This window comes from Capricornis sumatraensis, chromosome 1, assembly GCF_032405125.1.
Source record: "Capricornis sumatraensis isolate serow.1 chromosome 1, serow.2, whole genome shotgun sequence".
NCBI lineage: Eukaryota > Metazoa > Chordata > Mammalia > Artiodactyla > Bovidae > Capricornis > Capricornis sumatraensis.
In genome coordinates, this window is record NC_091069.1 from 70,129,617 (window position 1) to 70,155,920 (window position 26,304).

A 26,304-nucleotide genomic window follows, 5' to 3' on the forward strand; every position below is an offset into this window, starting at 1 on the left:
CCACAATCCTTTTAGTGTAGCTTTAAGGTTAGGTGTGTTTACTTTTTTCAAATGGGAGGAGAAGAGAGAGGGTGGGAATCTTGGGTGGCGTGGTCTAGATACACGGAGACGAACTGTTTATGGGCACCTTATGTGGCACGTAGAAGGACATTTCTTATGCTTTAAAAACTGGATTTCTGCCCATTTAACAAGAGCTAGGGGAATGCAAACAGGGATTGTAATCTGTATTTGACTTTATTTACATTTAAAAAAGTCTTTTTTACCTTTCAAAAACAAAGTTTTCTACAGAAGTTTTGTGCCTATGGAAGAGCTATCATTATTTCAACAAAAGCTGCGTATATATTAAAATTTTCTCTGTGAAACGATCTTAGTCATCTTTCAGAAACTCACTCAGAAAAATGTAGGTAAATGTTTTTAGCTTGCGCATAGGCTTTGGAAGCCATATGTGGACCTCCTGAAATTTTATACAGGATTTGGGATTTGTGTACGTTTTTCTGTTGAAGAATTGAACAGATTTCATGAATTTATCCAGCAGGTCAGGTATCCTAAAAAACGTTTTGATCTGCAGGTTAGAGATGCTGCTTGGAATTACTGTTCAGGAAGCTCACTTGGGCCGTCAAGGCCATGTTTATGTATGTGAGAACAGAAGCCTAAAGAAATGCTTGTTCTTTCTTGAAAATTTATGTTTTATAGTCTTCAACCATGTAAAAGAATACTAGAACATCCGGGTTCAAAGACTATTATTTATACTCTTAAGAAGTCAGCAGAAAAATGTCACAAAGAAAAACTTAGTTTAAGAGTAACAAGGTCTTAACTTTCTTCAAGTTGTGATTTCACATTGCCGGGAATGGTTAGTTTCCCCCTCCCAATTTTTCTGAAAAATTTCAGACATACAGAAAAGTTAGAAATATAGAGTATGGTGACCATTTATGTCTTCCACATGGATCCAATAATTAACATTTTGCCACAGTTGCTTTATCTTTTATTTCTCTTTAGAAAGCGAAAGTGAAAGTGAAGTAGCCCAGTCGTGTCCGACTCTTTGCGACCCCATGGACGGTAGCCTGCTGGGCTCCGCTGTCCATGGGATTTTCCAGGCAAGAATACTGGAGTGGGCTGCCATTTCCTTCTCCAGGGGTCTTCCCAAACCAGGGCTTGAACCCGGGTCTCCTGCATTGCAGACAGACGCTCTATTGTTTGAAGCTGCTTGTGCTGTGGCTTAACTGCTAAATAATTCTAAGAATAAGGACATTCTCCTAATAACCAGAGTGCCAATATAAACATCAAGAAAATAAACAATAATTACATCATCAAATATTTATTCTGTGTTCAGATTTCCTTAATTGCCTCAAAATTTATTTTTGTAGCTGATATTTTACCAGTTCAGGTCCAGCTGAGGTATATTTATCATACATATTTGTTAATACATTATATATATTTTTGTATTCTCTTTTAGTCTAGAACATAGGTTTTATTAAAAGAGATCTTTATTTATTTGCCTTGCTGGGTCTTGGTTGCACACATGGACTCTTCAGTTTTGCTGAGACATGAAAAATATTAGTCACAGCATGTTGAATCTGGTTTCCTGAGTGGGGATTGAACTCTGGCACCCTGCATTGGGAACTTGGGATTTTAGCTACTGAACCAGCAGGGAAGTTCCTAAGTAAGATAAACAGTTTATTCGTGTTAACTTGTTGTATTAAGGGTTGAAGAGAATGATCTTGCTATTATAGTACATTTCTTTTGGATTCTCTTTCTCTTAAGTGCAAAGATATCCAGTTCTGTTAATTTTTTCAGATTATCCCATATTAATCTAGATCTATTAACAGTATTTATAACTGTGAGAAAAGCCAGAAGGGATGCTTACCTGTTTTTACTTGAATGCTGTTTTTTAATGTCTTTGGAATAGTATTCTTGCATGTGTGTGTGTTTGTGATTTTTCTGTGTAGAAAAAAAAGTTTTCTTCTCTTAGATGAATATGTTTATAAATTGTCCTAAAATGTGTGATTTGTCCTTTTTTGTGAAACTTGGATGTAATGGCCCTTGCTACAAGTAGTGTGGTTCAGAAATGTACAGTTTAGCATTCAAGATTCTCCATAATTTTCCTGCCTTTGTAATCTCAGTTTTCTACTGTGTACCTAATCCTTCCAAAGTGAATTGATTGCTTCCATTACTCACTGGACCTTACTCACCCTTGCTTGTTCATTTCCATAATTTTGGTTATTTTTTTTTTCCTTCTGTCTAGAAATGCTCTTTTGCATGTTATCTCAGTGTCACAGCCTCCCTTATCTTTTAGGCACAGCTTGAAGTAGTTTTCCCCTGCTTTGACTACTCATGACTCTATCTATACTTCTCTTACGGCACTTTCTGCTTTCTATTTTGAATCACATATATTTATTGTTTCTGTGAGATGGTACATAACTTGAGATAGAATCTATGTCTTTGTGATCTTATATTCTCCTTATTGCTGATCATTTAATTGGTGTTCAGTAAATAATTATTAACTGAATAATTAAATGTTCTGTAGTAGTAAATATCTTCACTTTCTTAGTAATGGACCAGTTAATTCAATCAGATTAAATCATAGCTGACATTAACTCTCTATGGAATCAGTTCCTGCAGATACAGTTTTAATATTTAAATATGACCATTGTGTGTGTGCTCAGTCACATCTGACTTTTCACGACCCCATTGACTGTAGCCTGCCAAGATCCTCTGTCCATGGAATTTTCCAGGCAAAAATACTAGAGTGAGTTGCCATTACCTGCTTAAAAGAATCTTCCCAACCCAGGGATTGAGCTGAGTCTCCTGCATGTGAATCCTGCATTTGCAGGCGGTTTCTTTACCTCTGTGCCATGCCACCTTGGAAGCCCCAGATATGACTATGCTGCTACTGCTGAGTCACGTCAGTTGTGTCCGACTCTGTGTGACCCTGTAGACGGCAGTCCACTAGGCTCCCATTCCTGGGATTCTCCAGGCAAGAATATGGAGTGGGTTGCCATTTCCTTCTCCAGTGCATGAAAGTGAAAAGTGAAAGTGAAGTCACTCAGTTGTGTCCGACTCTTGGCGACCCCATGGACTGTAGCCTACTAGGCTCCTCTGTCCATGGGATTTCCCAGGCAAGAGTACTGGAGTGGGTTGCCATTGCCTTCTCCAAAATATGACCATAGATACATTTAAATTTTTCCAGCACTACAAGAAATACTGTGTGTGCTTACTTTTAACCTCTTTCCTCAAACCCACCTTTCTGATTAAATTATTTAGAATATGGCTCTAGAAACCTTTTTACCCATACTGGACTAGACATGTTGTTAGCATTTCCTGAACTACCTCCTAAGATCTTTAGAAAAACTGAAGGAAGGATGAAACTGAAGTGTTAATGAGAAAGGGCTACCCCTTGGGAGATAACCATTGCCCTGAAATCCTGGGTCTTAGCCCAATCTGCCTCATAGCTTGACTAACAAGAAATTGTGTTTGTAAGAGTCACATTCTGAGCTATACAGGACACTGACTCCAGGGGAACTTGAGATGAACTTTGAAGGGAGATTGTGAGGAAGAGGGCAGTAATTCTGTGAAAAACTTTCTGGGCTAGTGTAGAAAAGCTGAACCCATCTCTTTATCATGCTCTTTGTTCATTTTAGCATATTCAGTCAATGGGGCTGTTTGATCAAGGAAAGAGAACCTGAGAGTTTCACTCCTTCTGGAAAGGACTTGCAGGTGCAGAAAAACTAGAATTACTGCTTATTTTTGTTCTTTAAAAAAAGTCTTTCACTCCTTTCTGGCTTTTTTGGGTTTAGCTTTTTCCTGTAAAGGGCTATGAAATTAATTCTTGAGGCTGAATGTTGCTGGTAGTTAAATGGCCATCTCTACACAATAGAGTATACATTTGGGGTTAACTGAGGGCCTTACGCTCTCTCGTCAACAGCATTCCAATGAGTGTATTTTGTTGGAGTCTGAATGGAAGAGGAAGGCTGCCGGAAGAAGTTGCTCAGACAAGGAGTGATGGAACACTTTAAACTCCCCTGATACCTTTAATATGAGCATTCTATGGAATCCTACCCCAAGCAGAGAGACTTCCTGGTTTAGTCTAGCAGAGGTGATGGCATGACAGGTTGCTATCTCTACCTCAGGCTCTTCCTCAGCAATTACGTAAAAGATGCCACAGATCAGCTGTGCTCTTCTAATATCTAGGAGTACAGTATTTATTGATGATAGTGTTTTCTTTCTACCTTGTTTTGTAGATTGGTCAAAAGAATGGATTTTACAGAGGCATATGCTGATACATGCTCCACGGTTGGACTTGCTGCCAGAGAAGGCAATGTTAAAGTATTAAGAAAACTGCTCAAAAAGGGGCGTAGCATTGATGTTGCTGATAACAGGGGATGGATGCCAATTCACGAAGCTGCTTATCACAACTCTGTAGAATGTTTGCGGATGTTAATTCGTGCAGGTAAAGTTAATTCACGGTATGAAAGGCTGGACTTGCAAGTTGGATTAATAAAAAAAGTGATAATACATGACTTACTAACAGTAATGCTTGTTTACCTTTCTGTAGTCATACAGTGACTGCCTCTGTGTTATTAAGAATGGTTAGATTGCCCACCTTGAATTATGTAAGTGTGGTGTTCCAGCTAGACATCTATAAATGTTGTCCTTTATATGGAAGTGCTTGTGCCTGGCTGATTTTTCTTGCTAAGCTAGGTGATGTGGCAAAAGTATCTGCTGTTTTAATTTAAGCATTTGGTAGTTACTGGTTATGTTTGTTTTTTATTCTTTCTCCAAAGAAAAAGAGCAGTGCTGCTGAAATTGAGGATGTGAGTATATTAGTCTTTTTTAGAAATACTTTATGGTTTCCTTAATTTTGGGACTCTCTGCAATTAGTTTGCTTTTATATTTAATGAAGATACAGAAGAGAGTGGGACGGACAAGATCTCTGCTTTTATGGTGTTTTTAATCCTGTGAGGGTGGAAACAGACAGTAAATACTGAAACAGTTAAACAAGATAATTTCAAAAGGTGAAAGTGTTGTGCAAAAAACAAAACAGAGTAATGGGACAGAGAGTAATCACGTACATCTTTTTCCAACTCTGTATTTGATTGACTTCATGCTCATAAGTTGAGATCATGCTCATAGGTTGAGGTCAGCTATATGGAAATGTTTTTACCCCAGAACTCAGCCAGTGCTACAAACCAATTGCATAAACTTTTTTTCCCTCTCCCTCTGAGCCAGTTACACATTTGCCAGCACACTGCTGAGTGAAGAGCTCAGTAAATGAGACTAAGCAAAGAGTTTGACACTTAGGGAACAGGGCATGGAAAGAGAACTAATGGTGATTGAGCCCTGCTTTGTGGCAATCATTGTACTAGATGCTTGATTTACATTATTTATCTAATAAATACAAAGCTGCTATTGAGGCATTGTTATACCCATTTTATTGTTGAAAAGATCAAGCAAGGCTTGATCTTTCTTTCAAGAGAAATTGACTTGTCAAAATTTATATAATGAACTAGGAAATTTGACTTGAATCCTTTTCTCTGACTCATGTTTTCCCACTATAGCATGCTTCCAGTGTTTAAGCAAAATAAACATTTTTAGCATTCAGTTAATTTAAACTGAGATTGAATATAACACTCCATGTTATGACATTTGGTGCACTGTTTACGTTTCATTAATCATGGAAACTCAGATTTTTCTTCTCTTTGTACTTACCATCACCAGGCATAGCTATTGAGAAGGTAGTCTTTTGGGGCTATAGCTCATCAAAATTACTGATTTCCTCATGGATTAGAAAAATAATCCTTACAGTGTTTTTGGCTTGGCTTTTTGTTTGTTGTGTTTTAAGGGATGAGTGATAGCAAGGCTAAAGTCTCTAATAATCATGATGCAGGCAGTTTGTCATGGCTGCTTTTAAAATCACATGTTCTAGAATCTGTTATAGTTGAATGTTTAAAGATACTAAAAAAATAAGATTTATGACTCAAATTTTAAAATACGTGTGTTCAGAATTTGTTTAAAGTTAATTCTATAGCTTGAATTCCCAAACTATCTCTGGTGACAAAGGCATGAATTTGAATATTTGTTTCTGGTTAAAAAGCTCTTTCTAGATACACTGTTATCTCTTTGTACATCAGTTTTTGTTTTTTTTTTTCTCTTTTTGGCCACTTAGAATGTGGGATCTTAGTTCCTGGATCAGGGATTGAACCCACACCCTCTGCATTGGGAACAAGGAGTCTTAACTATTGGAGCACAGGGAAGTACCCCCACATCAGTTTTATGTTATAATTTTTTTTCCTTTTAGCTGCTGAATAAAATTAGGCATGCTTTTGACTTAATATGTTTGAACTGGCTATGTAAATCATTTGTGTTTTCTTTTAGAAATGAAAAATACCATCTTCATTGTTAATGACTGTTTTTTTTAGACTTGATGTTTTTAGAGGATGAGATGGCCACCCATAGTTAACATAGTTGATATAAAGGTCAAATAAAATTTCTTGCTATTTTTATTAGAGTTCACTATTATAAAATAAATTTTGGATAAATCTGATTTATTTGCAGTATATACACAAGGATTAGGGTGGGCTCATTTGAAAAGACCCAGATGTTGGGAAAGATTGAAGGCAGGAGGAGAAGGGGATGACAGAGGATGAGATGGTTAGACGGCATCACCGACTCAGTGAGCATTAGTTTGGGTAAACTCTGGGAGTTGGTGACGAACAGGAAGGCCTGGCATGCTGCGGTTCATGGAGTCGCAAAGAGTCGGACATGACTGAGCAATTGAACTGAACTGATGAAGAGAAGAATTTCAGCAGTATGTGAACTGTGAACTTCTAGATGTTCAAGCTGGATTTAGAAAAGGCAGAGGAACCAGAGATCAGATTGCCAACATCCACTGGATCATCGAAAGCAAGAGAGTTCCAGAAAAACATCTATTTCTGCTTTATTGACTATGCCAAAGGCTTTGACTGTGTGGACCACAACAAACTGTGGAAAATTCTGAAAGGGATGGGAATACCAGACCACCTGACCTGCCTCTTGAGAAACCTGTATGCTGGTCAAGAAGCAAGAGTTGGAACTTGACATGGAACAACAAACTGGGTCCAGATTGGGAAGGGAGTATGTCAAGGCTGTATATTGTCACCCTGCTTATTTAACTTATATGCAGAGTACATCATGAGAAAAACTGGGCTGGATGAAGCACAAGCTAGAATCAAATTTGCTGGGAGAAATATCAATAACCTCAGATACACAGATGACACCACCCTTATGGCAGAAAGTGAAGAAGAACTAAAGAGCCTCTTGATGGAAGTGAAAGAGGAGAGTGCAAAACTTGGGTTAAAACTCACCATACAGAAAATGAAGATCATGGCATCTGGTCCAATCACTGAATGGCAAATATGGGCCAACAGTGGAAACAGTGACAGACTTTATTTTTTTCAGAGGCCCAAATCACTGCAGACGGTGACTGCAGCCATGAAATTAAAAGATGTTTGCTCCTTGGAAGAAAAGTTATGACCAACCTAGACAGCATATTAAAAAGCAGAAATATTGCTTTCCCAACAAAGGTCCATCTAGTCAAACCTATTGTTTTTCCAATAGTCATGTATGGATGTGAGAGCTGAACCATAAAGAAAGCTGAGAGCCAAAGAACTGATGTTTTTGAACTGTGGTGTTGGAGAAGACTCTTGAGAGTCCCTTGGACTGCACGGAGATCCAACCAGTCCATCCGGAAGGAAATCATTGGAAGGACTGATGCTGAAGCTGAAACTCCAATATTTTGGCCACCTGATGTGAAGAGTTAACTCGTTTGAAAAGACCCTGATGCTGGGAAAGATTGGAGGCGGGTGGAGAAGGGGACGACAGAGGATGAGATGGTTGGATGGCATCACCGACTCAATGGACATGAGTTTTAGTAAACTCTGGGAGTTGATGATGGACAGCAGACCTGTCCCTGGTCTGCTGCAGTCCATGGGATCGCAAAGAGTTGGACATGACTGAGCAACTGAACTGACTGACTAACTGATGGAGAGAAGAAATAGGATTTTCAGAGGGTAAGAAGCATGTATATGACTTGTTCTAGCAGGTGGTGACATTTTCGGTCTTAGCCTTCTTTGAGTTTGGTTGTTCTGTATGGTTCTGATTCACTAACTAGAGAAATCCAACTAAAATGAAGCAAAAGGTCTATATAACCTAGAAGTCATTTCCAGAAATGTTTTCTGAATTCCCCTGGCTCATCTCTTAAAGTTTGTACTTTATTCAGGTCCTCTGCCTTTTAAAGAAAGATTATAAATAGAACTTTTCTTTTTTTTTTTTTTTAATTTTAAAATCTTTAATTCTTACATGTGTTCCCAAACATGAACCCCCCTCCCACCTCCCTCCCCATAACATCTCTGTGGGTCATCCCCATGCACCAGCCCCAAGCATGCTGTATCCTGCGTCAGACATAGACTGGTGATTCAATTCTTACATGATAGTATACATGATAGAATGCCATTCTCCCAAATCATCCCACCCTCTCCCTCTCCCTCTGAGTCCAAAAGTCTGTTATACACAGCTGTGTCTTTTTTCCTGTCTTGCATACAGGGTCGTCATTGCCATCTTTCTAAATTCCATATATATGTGTTAGTATACTGTATTGGTGTTTTTCTTTCTGGCTTACTTCACTCTGTATAATCGGCTCCAGTTTCATCCATCTCATCAGAACTGATTCAAATGAATTCTTTTTAACGGCTGAGTAATACTCCATTGTGTATATGTACCACAGCTTTCTTATCCATTCATCTGCTGATGGACATCTAGGTTGTTTCCATGTCCTGGCTATTATAAACAGTGCTGCGATGAACATTGGGGTTTTCTGAGTGATTCAAATTAAAAAAAAAGAGCAGTGGAGACTGGTCAACGTACAACATAACTGACTACGTTGTAAAAGTCTAGCTAGCATACAGTTTCACATAAGGAGGTATTTTTAAAGTGATGGTGACCTATGAACGTTTCTAGTCTTGAAGAGTGAAGTGAGGTTTCTTCTGCTACTGATGACAGTGGCATCTTCATATCTGTACCAGTTAACCTGGTATTGTAGGTTAATCTTAAAAAGTTTCCCAAGCAGGTTTGACATTTCTGTCATTCTTTATGCTTGCTATACCCTTGTTTTATATGATTCATAATTCTCTTGCCCTTTGTGGCTCAGCACTTACATTATATTGTCTTTTATTATAGAATTTCTGCGTTTTTGAACTTCATCTAATATTAGTGAACTATCAGAGATCCCTAAAGCAGTCTATTAGTACACTTAAGTATGAAGGTGCTCAGGCCTAATGGAAGAGTCTTAAATGGTGAGAAAGGCTTTGGCTTACCATTATTTTGGATCCAGAATCTAGCCTAGAAATCAGTCATACATGGCCTTCTCATTCAAGTTGGAGAACACTCAAGTGTAGTATAGATTACTTAGAAGTTTAATATGCATATATATATGTATTATATATATAAAAATATATTTAACTTTAGCTTTCTGTATAAAGTTTTAGCACAAATCACAGATTTGCTTTTCTTCTTTCTTGTATTGGAAGTTTGGTGTAATTGGTATTGACAGTTAATCATGCCGTTCTATATTAAACCATTTGCTGACTAAAGGTTACTTAAACTTTTGTAATTAATTATAATCTTATGAACAAGTGCTTTTATGTGGCCAATAAATGATCTAACTCATAGTGCTTTATATTAGTTCATATTAAGAAAATATTATGCTGTTATACTGGGTATGATAACAGATATTAGAAATCCTTAGATAAATAAATAAGGCAATTTAGCTTAGTGAATAAGAATGTGTATTCAGGGTTATTGCAATCACTGTCAAGGCTATCATGACAGAGGAAGAGAGCTGGCTAAACTTTGAACATAATGATAGTGAGAATTTATAGTCAAGGAACAGAGTGAGGATATTCATGAATGGAAAACCAGTAAGAGGGGATATCAGGGTAGGGGGATTCTTGCTAAACTGACTCAGTAGGATTTTTTCTGGAACTGGGCTAGGGAGGCCAAAGATACGACTCGGGAGTGTGGGGCCTGGGACAAGGTCTAGGCTTATTCAAGAAGGCTTAGGAGAGACTGGCTAAAGTTTTGTCAAGGAGAGGGTCGTCATCACTCCCCAGCCTCCTGACCAGCCTCCCTTCAGGTCCTCCTGCTCTCTGTTCTCCTTTCACATAAGGAGGACTCTTCACTGCCTCCCCTTCCCTGGCACCTGCTCATCACTGAGATGTCAGCTCAGGGGTCTCCTGCCCTCGGAAGTCTCCGTGGATCTCACAGACCTCAAGCTGGGTCTTCCTAACTAAAGATCATGCAGAAACTGTTAGAGTATCTCCTGCATTAACAGAGTTTAGGATGGGGACTCTGTATTACAATCTCAGCCTATTGTCACAAAGGCATCACCACGACTGGAGGTTCTGTGAGCAGAGCATGAATACAGATGACTGGGAAACTACTTGGGTGTTTGTTTAAAAGTGTTAAGTTAATGAAAATTGCTTGTTACACTATTTTGCAATTTGAAGATAAGAGTGAAAAATTATAAGATTCAAAACCAAGTTAATATGTTGCTTTGAACTCTTAGTTCTGTATCAAGCTCTACAGCTATGTCAATATCTGCATTAATTTAAAAAGTACTCATGGGTGGATTCCCTCATGTTTTGTAGATTGTTTTTGTTAATAACAAGTAATACAATTAAGTTTAAGGAGAAAAAAAAGATTTATCTTCAGATGGATCACATTATTATATTATTCTAAGTTTAACACATAGTTTAATTTTTAAAATCTAGGCTCCCCTCAATATTTTCCTTGTTTTATTTTTCTAAATTCTTTGTTATTCTTATTTACTCTCTCCAACCCCTATCAACATGAGTCACTTTATTAGTATAAAACCAGTCAATCAAGTAACATTCAGTTCTGTTGACATTTTGCTTAGAATTATAATAAATTTATTATTTTGGGAAGAATCAACATCTCTATCATTTTGAAATTTTCTTTTTGGAAGCTATTTATGTATCCGTATCGAACCTATATCTCTGTATAAATGTTCTATAGAAAATTTCAACATATATAGAAATAGATTATAGTTGTGTTTTTTTTTTTTTTTAATTTATTTGGCTGTACCAGGTTTTAGTTGTGGCATGCAAAGTCTTAGTTAGAGCATATGGGACCTAGGTCCCTGACTAGGGATTGAAACCAGGCCCCCTGCATTGGGAGTATGGAATTTTAGCCACTGGCTCACCAGGAAGTCCCTTAACGTGATAGTTTTGTGGATAGCTGAATAAATTCCGTTTCTGACTAATCTGGGGAACGCTTTCTTTGTGATAGGAACTTTTAAAAATATAACTACTCTATCTTGCCATTTAGTTGTGTATCTTATAAAGTTGTAGGCTGGTTTTTTTTAATTTATGTTACAGCTTAGACCCCCAGTTTCAGTAGTGAGTTATAAGAATTACTTAAAACTGATGATTATTTTAGTCAGGAGCATTAGTTTTAATTCTGATATTTCAAGAAAGATATTACTTAAAGCTTTTAAAATTTGCCTACTTTTTGTACTCTCAGAAATGACTTCCCTAGTCACCTTACAGCCCATCCCTCTGTTCTGGGTTTAGAATGTGATTGTTTTGGAAGCCAAGTAAGAGAGTTACCTTTTGTTGTGGAGTTTCAGAAAATTTAATGTGGACATTATTTCCATAATTTGAATGCTACCAAAACTTAGAGATTTTCCTAACAAACCCCAGAAAACTTAAAGTCAGTTAATTTATAAGTTCCTTATAAATTGTTTGTTACAATTCAATTTCTTGGAGTGCATTTTATTATTTAGAAATGCAGTCTTCAATAATGATTAGAATGTAGTTTTAGCTTAGAAAAGGTGTATTTTAAACTGCCTTCATTTTATTAGTTGAATGCAAAGAAATAATGCTACAGATGAGACCATTTTCCTTATGGAAATTAGAAATTCAAAAAATCAAGTTTGTTAATATTTCAGTAAATCTCTAAGCTTGCTCTTATGTTTCCTTTTAATTCCTGCCACTCTCTTTCCCCCAATTACCAAAAAACAGAGGAGAAAATGAGTATGTGGGCAGAATCTGTGTTAAGACTACTGGAGAGCTGTTTACACTGTGACCCGTATAGAACTTTTTCTTGGTTTTCTAGAGTTTTAAACTATAAGAGCTCCCATTTATACTTATCTTTTAGTATTTTATTAAATTATTCATAGAATCTTTGCTTTTTAATCCCAAGAAATAGAAGTGATATCTTCTAATTGATAGTTTATTCTTTCATAGATTCATCTGAAAACTACATCAAGACAAAGACATTTGAGGGCTTCTGTGCGTTACATCTTGCTGCAAGTCAGGGACATTGGAAGATCATACAGATTCTTTTAGAAGCTGGGGCAGATCCGAATGCAACTACTTTAGAGGAGACCACACCACTGTTTTTAGGTGAAGTATGTTATTTGTGGTACAGATAACAATTTTTATTTTTTTAATTTTATATTTTGCTTAAGAAACTAAGCCAGGTTTTCCCTCAAGCTGTTGTATTTATGGCAAATATTATATTGCCATTTCTTTGATTTTGAAACCAGAAAGGTGTTTTTAAAGATTCTTCTTCATTTTCTACCCTTGGTTGATAGCATCTGGGAATAATCTTTTTTTGGGGGGGAGGATATCTTTAAATGTCTGTTTAAAGTTGTAAAATCTTTTGTAAATTGTAGTCACCATCATTGTTTTCAGTGTTGCTCTGAAGACCAGGTAGAGTTTGAATTATAGCAGTAGTTACAAGGTTACCTGGGAATGTTTTATGTTTGCTTCTGTGTTTTCTTAGCATTAAAAACTTAAAGTTTTATGGAAGAAATTAACAGGTTAAATCTTTAACGCCAGTTAATCTGTTGCCTATATGGATCACTATTCAGACTTATTCCTTTATGTTCTATTTTTTAATTCATTAAGAACAGAGGCCAAATTCTAAAGGGCATACTTCCATTACCTGTCTTTATTCTTCCCTCCTTATCTTTCATCATATTTGTCTTCAAGCACACTGTGGTCCATAAAGTTTAGTGGAACATGAGAAAATTAAGAGAATAAATTATTTATATAGAATCCAAGTATTTGGACTATAGTTTGGTTCTGCCACATGTTATTTGTAAGTTCGCTTATTTACTGTATGATTCAGTTTCCTCACTTACAAAATGAGAGTAATAGTACCTACCTAGTCTTTATTAGGCTGCAAATAAAATGTCTATGAAAGTAATTTTTCCTTCTGAGTTTAAAAATACATATTCTTAAAATTGTGTACAGTAGAATTCATTCTTTTTAGTGAACAGTTGTGTGAGTTTTGATGTATGTATAAAAATGTGTAATGACAGTGATAATCAAGACACAGAAGAGTTCATCACGTTCCAGAATTTCATCATGTTTCGTATTTTTATCAGCGTTCCCTCCTAACTTCATGCCTACAACCACTGATCTGTTTTCTGATTTCATCCCTGTATTTTGCTCTTTTTTTTGGCCCTGCTGTATGGCCAAAGGATTGAACCTGGGCCATGGCAGTGGAAGCCCAGAGTCCTAAGACTACCAGGGAACTCCCCTGTAGTTTGCTCTTTAACAGAATGTCGTAAATATATGGGCTTCCCTGGTAACTCAGATGGTAAAGAATCCACCTGCAATGTGGGAGACCTGGGTTCAGTCCCGTGGTTGGGAGGATCCCTTGGAGGAGGGCATGGCAAGCTATTCTAGCCTGGTGGACTGTAGTCTGTGGGGTCACAAAGAGTGAAACACGACTGAGTGACTAAGCACATAAATATATATGAAATAATACAACATGGGACTTTTGAGACTGACTTCTTTCACTTAGCATACTGCTTTTGAGATTCATACATATTGTTGCACGTATCAATAATTCTTTCATTTATTGCTAAGTAGTATTCCATTGTATAATTCTTTCATTTATTGCTAAGTAGTATTCCATTGTATGAGTGCACCACAGTGTATCCATTTACCAATTGATGGACATTTGAATTGTGATGTTCAGTGTTCAGTGATTATGAATAAATTGCTACAAACTTTTGCATGTAGGTTTTGTTTTAAATATAAGGTTTCATTTCTCTTAAATTAATATTTAGGATTGTTAGGTCATGTGGTAAGTATATATTTAACTTCGGAAAAGTTTGGAAGTGAAGTGAAGTCACTCAGTTGTGTCCAACTCTTTGCGACCCCATGGACTGTAGCCTACCAGGCTCCTCCATCCATGGGATTTTTCAGGCAAGAATACTGGAGTGGACTGCAATTTCCTTCTCCAAGAGATTTTCCCGACCCAGGGATTGAACCCAGGTCTCCTGCACTGTAGGCACACGCTTTACTGTCTGAGCCACCAGGGAAGTCCAAGTATATATTTAATTTTGGAAAAGTTTGGAAATTTCTTGCAAAGTGACTCTACCATTTTGCATTCTCTCCAGTAACGTTTGAGTTTCAGTTGCCCCATATCCTTACCATGTCATTTGGAACTGACAGCTTTTTCTTTTGCTTTTTTTACATTTTGGTCATTTTAATAGGAATTAGTGGTATCTTGCTGTGATTTTAATTTGTGTTTTTCCTGATTGCTAATGACATTGAACATCTTTTCTTGTGACTATTTGTCATTTTCCTTTTTTTTTCTATTCTTTTATTAGATAAAAGTGTGTTTCGTTTTGAAATAATTTCAGATTTGTGGAAATAACATTACAAAGATTCTTATATACCTTTCACCCAAAGTTTGTTCTATTGTCTTTGTTCACTGTATCATTTTTTCTCACTGTATACCCATGTGTCATTTATTGGAAGCATTTTTAGATTAAATTATACACAGAAAGCTTCTTTACCTACTTTTGTGTGAACTTCCTAGAGGCAATGAAATTCTTTTATATATCTGCCATAAAATAATCAAGATTAGGAAGTTAACATTGATGCAGTACTTTATTTAATCTACAGATTGTATGTAATTTGCAGATTTCTCAGTTTTGCCAGTTGTTCCACTACTCTCCTTTTCCACAAATAATTTTTTTTTATTGGTTCAGGGTCAGTCCAGGATTATTTTTTATATTTAGATGTTATGTCTCTTTAGCCTCCTGTAACAGTTTTTCAGTCCTTATCTTTTATGATTTTAACATTTTTGAAGAGTTCAGGCAATTTGTTTTGTGAAATGTCTTTCAGTTTGGGTTTCTCTCATGTTTTTTCTTGATAAAGTGCAGGTAATGTATTTCTCCAGGAATACCACAGAAGTGAAATGATAGTGCATTTTATCAGGAAGAAAATGATCTATTACTGATGATATTAATTTATAAGAGTGTTTTCAATATGTGATATATACTGTTATGATGATGTTTCGTGGAAGCTTTGCTGTAGTACGATTTGCATTTCCTGAGGGGGAGATTACTTTTATATAAAGTTTCTTTTTTCTTTTTTCCCCACATTCACATTTGAGCCACCTTGAATATTCTGTACAACTGCATACAAAGCTTAAGCTTTCATTGAGGCTGTGCTGTGTGCAATCTTTATTCCCGTTGTTATCTTAAAAAAATCTAACATAGAAACGTGAACAAAATGAATTAAGGCCTGTCAGAGATAAAGAGTTCAGAGTATTAAAAGAGGGAAACAGAAGTCACCCTGGGATGACAGGGGAAGATACCATGTGTAGAGTACTGTATTAATAGTAACAGTAATACGTATTTATCAGAAAAGTGTACTAAGCCCTGTATCAGGTGTTTTAGATGAATTGCCTTTATTTTACACTGTGATTCTATGAAATATGTACTATTATTATTTCAACTCTCACAGATGAGGCGATGTAAAAACACTGTATTTTAGAATCAGGAGTGCTGTGTATAAGTTTTGATCTTGCTGTTGCTTCTGTATTGGTTAGAATAGCGTTTCCCGAATTGATTCAGTGAGCTAATACATGTTCATTGACAGAAGGATTCCAGATCAACATACATTTGAGAAATGCTATGTCTTGTATTCCCCAAGGCAGAAAAACAGAAAACAGTAGCCATGTAGTTCTGTGTCTACCTAGTCTGTATGCACTGTGCTCCATGTTGTCCTATTTTAGTATCGTCATAGTTCTTATCACTGGCTACGGTTACTTACTTGCTACTTTGTTTATTGACTCCCCTCCTTAGAAAGAATGTTCCATGAGAGCAGGGGTTTTATCTTGTTCACTCTCCTAACTCCCAAACTTAGATCAGAGGCTGGGATGCCATAAAGTGAAAGTGAAAGTTGCTCAGTCGTGTCCTACTCTTTGCAAGCCCATCAACTATACAGTCCATGGAATTCTCTAGGCCAGAATACTGGAGTGGATAGCCTTTCTTTTCTCCAGGGGATCTTCCCAACCCAGGGGTCGAACCCAGGTCTCCTGCATTGCAAACAAGTTCTTTACCATCTGAGCCACCAGGGAAGCTCCTGCTAAATATAAATATTTAGTGATTTATATTTCAGGATATAGTTAACTTGCAATTTTTATGTTAATAGAGGAAGAGTGATCAAGATAATTCAAACCAGTGAATAACTTTTAATCACTTACTTTCAGTAATTTATTAGGATTTATTTACTTCAAATAAATCCTATAAATTCTATATTGCTAAATAGGATTTACTTAGTTTCTTGGACAGCAAATTTTCCACCCTAATTATGTTTTGTATTGGGTAATAAAAAAATATTTTGACTTAAGCAGAGATTTTAAACCAAGGAGATGTCGTACATAGAGTACTTCTACATGCTCAAGTACTGCATCAGTTGTTTTAGATTCTTGTTTGGAAGTAGGGAAGTAGAGTATTTTTTAAAAAGGAAGAGAAAAGGAAAAGTACAAGCCTGAGCTTTTGCAAAAACATAGTGATGTAAATGGATATATGACTCTCCAGTTAGGTTTTTTTTTTTTTTAAATTTTTTATTGGAGGATAATTGCTTTACAATATTGTACTGGTTTCTGTCATGTATCAACATAAATCAGCCACAGGTATTCATATATCTCCTCCCTCTTGCACCTCCCTCCCATCTCCCACCCCATCCCACCCCTCTAGGTTGTCACAGAGCGCTGGGTATACTCCTTGTGTCATTGAGCAAATCCTCACTATCTGTTTTACATATGGTAATATATATGTTTCAATGCTATTCTCTCAAATCATCCTGCCCTCTCCTTCTCCCACTGAGTTCAAAAGTCTGTTCTTCATGTCTGTGTCTCCTTTTCTTCCCTGCATGTAGGATCGTCAGTATCGTCTTTCTAGATTCCATGTATATGTGTTAATAATTAAGATATTTGTCTCTTTCTGACTTACTTCACTCTGTACAATAGGCTCTAGGTTTATCCACCTCATTAGGACTGACGGGAATGCATACTTTTTTTATAGCTAAGTAATGTGCAACAGTTAGAACTGGACATGGAACAACAGACTGGTTCCAAATAGGAAAAGGAGTACCTCAAGGTTGTATATTGTCACCTTGCTTATTTAACTTATATGCAGAATACATCATGAGAAACGCTGGACTGGAAGAAACACAAGCTGGAATCAAGATTGCCGGGAGAAATATCAATAACCTCAGATATGCAGATGACACCACCCTTATGGCAGAAAGTGAAGAGGAGCTAAAAAGCCTCTTGATGAAAGTGAAAGGGGAGAGTGAAAAAGTTGGCTTAAAGGTCAACATTCAAAAAATGAAGATCATGGGATCTGGTCCCATCACTTCATGGGAAATAGATGGGGAAACAGTGGAAACAGTGTCAGACTTTATCTTTTTGGGCTCCAAAATCACTGCAGATGGTGATTGCAGCCATGAAATTAAAAGATGCTCACTCCTTGAAAGGAAAGTTATGACCAACCTAGATAGCATGTTAAAAAGCAGAGACATTACTTTGCAAACAAAGGTCCATCTAGTCAAGGCTATGGTTTTTGCAGTGGTCATGTATGGATGTGAGAGTTGGACTGTGAAGAAAGCTGAGTGCCGAAGAATTGATGCTTTTGAACTGTGGTGTTGGAGAAGACTCTTGAGAGTCCCTTGGACTGCAAGGAGATCCAACCAGTCCATCCTAAAGGAAATCAGTCCTGGGTGTTCACTAGAAGGACTGATGCTGAAGCTGAAACTCTAATACTTTGGCCACCTCATGCGAAGAGTTGACTCATTGGAAAAGACCCTGATGCTGGGAGGGATTGGGGGCAAGAGGAGAAGAGAGTGACAGAGGATGAAATGGCTGGATAGCATCACCGACTCGATGGACATGATTTTGTGTAAACTCTGGGAGATGGTGATGGACAGGGAGGCCTGGCGTGTTGCGACTCTTGGGGTCGCAAAGAGTCGGACACGACTGAGTGACTGAACTCAACTGAATGTGCCATTATATATCCTCATGGATGATTGGATGGCATCACCAATGAATTGGACATAACTTGGACAAACTCTGGGAGATGATGAGGGACAGGGAAGCTTGGCATGCTGAAGTCCATGGGATTGTGAAGAGTTGGACATTACTTGGCAACTGAAGAACAACAACGTTCCATTGTATATATGTACCACAATTTCTGTATCCATTCATCTGTCGATGGACATCTAGGTTGTTTCTATGTCCTAGCTTTTGTAAAAAATGCTACAAGGAACCTTGGGGTACTTGTGTCTCTTTCAGTTATGGTTTTCTCAGGGTATATGCTGAGCAGTGGGATTGTTGGGTCGTACGGTAATTCTGGCTTCTCAGGTGGCACTGGTTGTAAAGAACCTGCTTGCCAGTGCAGGAGACGTAAGAGATGTGGATTTGATCCCTGAGTCAGAAAGATCCCCTGGAGGAGGACCTGGCAGCCCACTCCAGTATTCTTCTCTGGAGAATCCCATGAACAGAAGAGCCTGGAGGGCTACAGTTCATATGGTTGCAAAGAGTCAGACATGACGGAAGTGACTTAGCATGCACACACACACATGCGTGGTAGTTCTATTCCTAGTTTTTTTTTTTTTTTAAGGAATCTCCTTACTGTTCTCCATAGTGGTTGTATCAGTTTACATTCTTACCAACAGTGTAAGAGTGTTTCCTTTTCTCCACATCCTCTCCAGTATTTATCGTTTGTAGATTTTTAAATGATGCCCATTCTGACAGATGTGAGGTGATACCTTGTTGTAGTTTTGATTTACATTTCTCCAATAATGAGCAATGTTGAGCATCTTTTAATGTGTTTACTCGCCAGTTGTATGTCTTCTTTGGAGAAATATCTGTTTAGGTCTTCTGTCCATTTTTTGATTGGGTTGTTTTTCTGGTATTGAGCTGCATGAACTGCTTGTATATTTTGGAGATAATCCTTTGTCATTTGTTTTGTTTGCAATTGTTTTCTCCTGTTCTGAGGATTGTTTTTTAATCTTGTTTATTTTTTCCTTTGCTGTGCAAAAACTTTTAAGTTTAATCAAGTTCCGTTTGTTTACTTTTGTTTTTATTTCAGTTACTCTAGGAGGTGGGTCAAAGAGGATCTTGCTGTTAGTATGTCAAAGAGTGTACTGCATATATTTTCCTCTAAGTGCTTTATAGTTTTTGGCCTTACATTTAAATCTTTAATCCATTTTGAGTTTATTTTTGTATTTTGTGTTAAAAAATGGCCTTGTTTTATTTTTTTTACATGTAGCTGTCCAGTTTTCCCAGCACCATTTATTGAAGAGGCTTTTTTCCATTGTATAATCTTGCCTCCTTTGTCAAAAATAAGGTACCCATAGGTGCGTGGATTGATCTCTGGGGTTTCTGTCTTTTTCCATTGGTTTGTATTTCTGTTTTTGTGCTGGTACCATACTGTCTTAATGACTGTAGCTTTGTAGTAGAGTTTAAAGTCAGGAAGGTTGATTTCTCCAGCTTCATTCTTCTTTCTCAAGATTGCTTTGGCTATTCAGGTTTCTTTTGTGTTTCCATACAAATTGTGAAATTTTTTGTTCTATTTCTGTGAAAAATACGATTGGTAGCTTGATAGGGATTTCATTGAATCTGTAGATTACTTTGGGTAGTGTAGTCATTTTCACAGTATTGATTCTTCTGATCCAAGAATATGGTACGTCTTTCCATCTGTTTGTGTCATCTGGAATTTATTTCACCAGTGTCTTGTAGTTTTCTGCATACAGGTCTTTTGTCTCCTTAGGTAGATTAATCCCTTGGTATTTTACTCCTTTTGTTGCATTAGGCGTTTCTTAAGTTAGGTGATCTGGGCTCTAGTGTCTGCTCTGCACTGTAAATAATAAGACAAATTTTAGTAATCTGCTTTGCTTGCCTGTATCTTTCTCCCTCTTTTAAATAACTGTAGTGATCTGTGTTTCACTCTATAATGGAAGAGTCTTTTTTTAAAAAAATTAATAGAAAATCCAGAACACTTCAAGGTTTGAACCAAACTATAGATGATAATTTCTAGATGAGGAAGAGTGGTTGGATCACCTGGACGTAAAGTGAGAAAGAGGAACTGCCCATGTAGTATAGCTTCTTTCCCCATCTGTAGAGTTATCTTCCAAAGTTGTTCATTGCTGAAACTTTGGAGTATGTTGCCTCTTCCCCCAAGGGAAGCTATATTCCCCTTGCATGTCATTGTACCTATCCTGTGGCTCAAAGTGAACTTAAACTGGAAGATCAATGGATAGAAATTTAATACAGAATTATGAAAACTGCAGGTAGCTGGAAAAGTCATCAGCATCAATGGTGTGTCACTATTGTTGAACTGAAGGCTGAACGCAGAGAGTTAGAAAATTTATTACTCCACTGTTTGTAATGGGAATATCTTCCTGTACAGAACTCACCAAGATTTTCATAAAATTGAGTTTGGAAGGCAGATTTTCAGTTTGATGGCAGTAAGACTTAAATTGAGAAAACCCCACAAGAAAGGGGAAATTTACCAAACATCTCTGTATCTTTCCACATGAAAATTGTTCTTATAGAACATCATTTGCTACATGCAACTTAAAGTTTATGTTTAACAAGGAGTCTGCCCTTTATTTCTTTTTTTGCCTTCTTTCCCAGCTACTTTTCCCTTGCTTCATAAATGCATTCACAGTAAGTATTCTAAACTGCTTTGGAAATAAGAATACCTTTATTTATAAATATAGAAGATTCTAAGTGAAAATATAGCTGATTTTGAAGGAAATAGGTTTTCTCTTTATTTTGCTAAATTTAAAACAACACTGATAAATTGGAAAGCTAAAATCCAACCTACTGTGACTTCATAGGACAGTTTTCTGTGATAACTGCACAGCATGCTGTTTTGGCTTTTGATGGACCATTTTTCATTTTTTGTTCTTCAGAGTCTGCTTAGTCTGTGTAACCTTCAACGTTAAACATACCCTTCAACATATTTATTAGTAAAGTGCTTTATAAACAGTGTTATGTGAGGCTGCCTATTTCAATGTGTATGTTTGCTCAGTCATGCAGCTGTTACAACCCCATGGACTGTAGCCCGCCAGGCGCCTCTGTCCATGGAATTCCCCAGGAAAGATTATTGGAATGGGTTGCCATTTTCTCCTCCAGAGTTTCTTCTTGATCCAGGGATTGAACCTGCCTCTTCTGTGTCTCCTGCATTGGCAAGAGGGTTCTTTATCACTGAGCCTCCTGGGAAGAGGTGCCTATTTCAATATTAAATATATAAAATATGTCATACTTAAGCTCATGTGGCCTGTCCTTTGATTGTGTTGGTATATTCTAGAGTTGAACAAACCAACCTAGATTTCATTTTTCACTTATGTTTTCGTGGATCAGTGATCATTCATAGAGTTATTTTTTGAGGTGCTATGAATTTTGAGGTTTAGCATTCATATATTTAATATTAATTAAACTTAATCTTTGGAGTTATTTTTAGATCTTTAAATAGAATGATTAATCATCTTTCTCAAGGATTGTAACCTTAGCATTTTTATTTGAGGGCATGTTCTTGAAAAGAGAAGTTTGAGTTTTCTCAGGTTTGAAGTGTGGCTGTTCACTAAAAGGTTACATTTTTAAAATGTTAATTTCTTGTTCTGTTTACTTTCTTGATGTAAAATATCATACTCTTTTATGTTTTAAGACTATATCTTTTTGTTCCATAAAGTAAGCATACTGCCATCTTAATACTTTCATTTTATTTTTTCTTATAGTTCAATGATTAAATAGCTTAGAAGTTTATCAGCAGTTATTTTGCCATGATTTTTCCAGTCTTGCTTGGTTAACTAAATTCTTTTCTTTAAATGAGTCATCTAAAAGGACCCATGAAGATAATGTTCCTCTAATTCTTTCATATTCATAATTGAATAATGATTTTATTTATTTTTAAGTTATTTTTGGCTGTGTGGCTCGACTTGTGGGATCTTAGTTCCCCAACTAGTGATTGAAATGGGCCCTCAGCAGTGAAGTGTGGAGTCCTAACTGCTGGACCACCAGAGAATTAAATGATTTTATATTTGTATAGCAGTTTAATTAGGTAAATTTGGGACACATTTTTTTGAGAAACTTTGTAGTGGATATTTATTATGTTCTAGAGTTGAAGTTGGAGGCCTCTGATTTTCTTCTGTTTTTAGTGGCAGTATTTTGTTTCTTTCAGAGTTTTCTGAGACATGAAATGCTGTTTCAATATTTATTTTAGTAAGTCTTTCTGTAATTATATCTTTAAATATTTATTCTGTTATTATGATGGTCTTCTTGGGCTCCAGTTATTTGTTTATTGTTTGTCCTTTTTCATATCTATCATTTAATCTAAACCTGTTTTGTTTGTTTTTACTTTTCCTGTTTGTTCCTTTTCAGAAATGTCTGTTTTCTCTAGTATTTTTTACAGCTTCAATTGCATTTCTATGATAACTTAATTTTTCCCAGGTCTTTTCTAAATTGTCCAGGTTTATATTACATCAGCTATTATCTAGTTACCTTTTACCTGAGCACTTATGTCTCAGTTCATTTCAGTTCAGTTGCTCAGTCATGTCTGACTCTCTGCGACCTCATGGACTGCAGGATGCCAGGCCTCTGTGTCCATCACCAACTCATGGAGTTTACTCAAACTCATGTCCTTTGAGTCGGTGATGGCACCAAAATCTCATCTTGTGTTGTCCCCTTCTCCATCCGTCTTCAATCTTTCCCAGCATCAGGGTCTTTTCAAATGCCATGATCTTAGTTTTCTGAATGTTGAGTTTTTCAGCCAACTTTTTCACTCTCCTTAACTTTCATCAAGAGGCTCTTTAGTTCTTCTTCACTTTCTGCCATAAGGGTGGTGTCATCTGCATATCTGAGTTATTGATATTTCTCCTGGCAATCTTGATTCCAGCTTGTGCTTCATCTAGCCCAGCATTTCTCATGATGTACTCTGCAGTTAAATAAGCAGGGTGACAATATTCAGCCTTGATGTACTCCTTTTCCAATTTAGAATCAGTCTGTTGTTCCATGTCCAGTTCTAACTATTGCTTCCTGACCTGCATACAGATTTCTCAAGAGGCAGGTCAGGTGGTCTGGTATTCCCATCTCTTTCAGAATTTTCCACAGTTTATTGTGATCCACACAGTCTAAGGCTTTGGCATAGTCAATAAAGCAGAAATAGATGTTTTTCTGGAACTCTCTTGCTTTCGATGATCCAGTGGATGTTGGCAATTTGATCTCTGGTTCCTTTGCCTTATCTAAAACCAGCTTGAACATCTGGAAATTCACAGTTCACGTATTATTGAAGCCTGTCTTGGAGAATTTTGAGCATTACTTTACTAGCGTGTGAGATGAGTGCAGTTGTGCAGTAGTTTGAGCCTTCTTTGGTATTGCCTTTCTTTGGGATTGGAATGAAAACTAACCTTTTCCAGTTCCGTGGCCACTGCTGAGTCTTCCAGATTTGCTGGCATATTGTGTGCAGCACTTTCACAGCATCATCTTTTAGGATTTGAAGTAGCTCAGCCTGAATTCCAATCACCTCTGCTAGCTTTGTTCATAGTGATGGTTTCTAAGGCCCACTTGACTTCACATTCCAGGATGTCTGGCTCTAGCTGAGTGATCATACCATTGTGATTATCTGGGTTGTGAAGATCTTTTTTGTACAGTTCTTCTGTGTATTCTTGCCACCTCTTAATATCTTCTGCTTCTGTTAAGTCCATTACCATTTCTGTCCTTATTGAACCCATCTTTGCATGAAATGTCCCCTTGGTATCTCTGATTTTCTTAAAGTGATCTCTAGTCTTTCCCATTCTATTATTTTCCTCTATTTCTTTGCACTGATCACTGAGGAAGGCTTTTTTTATCTCTCCTTGCTGTTCTTTGGAACTCTGCATTCAAATGGGTATATCTTTCATTATCTCCTTTGCTTTTCGCTTCTCTTCTTTTCACAGCTATTTGTAAGGCCTTCTCAGACAGCCATTTTGCTTTCTTTGGATTTCCTTTTCTTGGGGATGATCTTGATCCCTGTCTCCTGTACTGTGTCACGAACCTCCATCTGTAGTTCATCAGGTACTCTATCAGATCTAGTCCCTTAAATCTATTTCTCACTTCTACTGTATAATTGTAAGGAATTTGATTTGGGTCATACCTGAATGGTCTAGTGGTTTTCCCTACTTTCTTCAATTTAAGTCTGAATTTGGTAATAAGGAGTTCATGTTCTGAGCCATAGTCAGCTTCTGGTCTCGTTTTTGCTGACTGTATAGAGCTTCTCCATCTTTGGCTGCAAAAAATATAATCAGTCTGATTTTGGTGTTGACCATCTGATAGTCCATGTGTAGAGTCTTCTCTTGTGTTGTTGGAAGAGGGTGTTTGCTATGACCAGTTGCAAAACTCTATTAGCCTTTGCCCTGCTTCATTCTGTACCCCAAGGCCAAATTTGCCTGTTACTCCAGGTGTTTTATCACTTCCTACTTTCTCATTCCAGTCCCCTATAATGAAAAGGACATCTTTTTTGGGTGTTAGTTCTAGGTCTTCATAGAACCATTCAACTTCAGCTTCTTCAGCATTACTGGTTGGGGCATAGACTTGGATCACTGTGAGGTTGAATGATTTGCCTTGGAAACTGACAGATTATTCTCTAGTTTTTGAGATTGCATCCAAGTACTGCATTTTGGGCTCTTTTGTTGACTGTGATGGCTACTGCATTTCTTCTAAGGGATTCTTGCCCACAGTAGCAATGGTCATAATAGTCATCTGAGTTAAATTCACCCATTCCAGTCCAGTTTAGTTCCCTGATTCCTAAAATGTCAACGTTCACTCTTTCCGTCTCCTGTTTGACCATTTCCAATTTGCCTTGATTCATGGACGTAACATTCCAGGTTCCTATGCAATATTGCTCTTTACAGCATCAGACCTTGCTTTCGTCACCAGTCTCATTCACAGCTCGGTGTTGTTTTTCCTCTGGCCCCGTCTCTTCTTTCTTTCTGGAGTTATTTCTCTACTGATCTCCAGTTGTGCGTTTTTACACCAGCTTCATTTTTTTCCTTTTAAAATTTACAACAAAAGGTTTAGCCACAGTTTTCATTCATTTTCTGGCAGTATTTTTATAATAAGAGTTTTGTGTTTTTGTTGTTGTTTTGGTCTACCAGTAGTTTTCCCCATAACTTTCTTCCCCCTTTTTGGTGTCTTTAATAGATGTGTGCTTGTTCCTTTTTGATAACTTATCGGAAATGTGAGATTTTGCTCAGGTTTCACCTTTGTTTCAGGAGATTTTTCAATAGGATGGAGCTTGAGCCACATTCCACACTGGCTAATTTTCCTTTTGACTCATGGTTTTCAGAGAAGGCGCTGGCGACCCACTCCAGTACTCTTACCTGGAAAATCCCATGGACGGAGGAGCCTGGTAGGCAGCAGTCTGTGGGGTCACTAAAAATTGGACACGACTGAGCGACTTCATTTTCACTTTTCACTTTCCACTTTCATGCATTGGAGAAGGAAATGGCAACCCACTTCAGTGTTCTTGCCTGGAGAATCCCAGGGACCTGGTGGCTTGCCATCTGTGGGGTCGCACAGAGTCAGACATGACTGATGCAACTTAGCAGCAGCAGCAGTATGGTTTTTGGGTGTGAATTCATTTGTTGTTCAGTTCCTCAGTTATGTTTGATTCTTTGTGATCCCATGGACTGTAGCACACCAGGCTTTCCTGTCCTTCACTGTCTCCCAGAGTTTGCTCAGACTCATGTCCATTGAGACAGTGATACCATCCATCGTTCTCATCCTTGTTTGTCTCCGTCTCCTACTGCCCTCAATGCTTTCCCAAAAGCATCATGGTCATTTTAGAAAAGGCAGAGGAACCAGAGATCATATTGCCAACATCCAGTGGATCATGGGAAAAGCTAGAGAGTTTCAGAAAAACATCTATTTTTGCTTTATTGGCTACTCCAATGC

At 37.3% G+C, this 26,304-nt stretch overlaps 1 protein-coding gene across 1 annotated transcript in view; it reads left to right on the plus strand.

Annotated features, from left to right (window-relative positions):
- The window catches only part of ASB3 (ankyrin repeat and SOCS box containing 3), a 107,580-nt gene that overhangs the window by 26,318 nt on the left and 54,958 nt on the right, over positions 1-26,304 (plus strand). Inside the window, exons 2-3 of the mRNA XM_068975964.1 lie at positions 4,239-4,447; positions 12,300-12,458. Coding sequence (XP_068832065.1) covers positions 4,252-4,447; positions 12,300-12,458 — 355 coding nt within the window. The 5' untranslated portion in view covers positions 4,239-4,251. The remainder of the gene's footprint in view (positions 1-4,238; positions 4,448-12,299; positions 12,459-26,304) is intronic.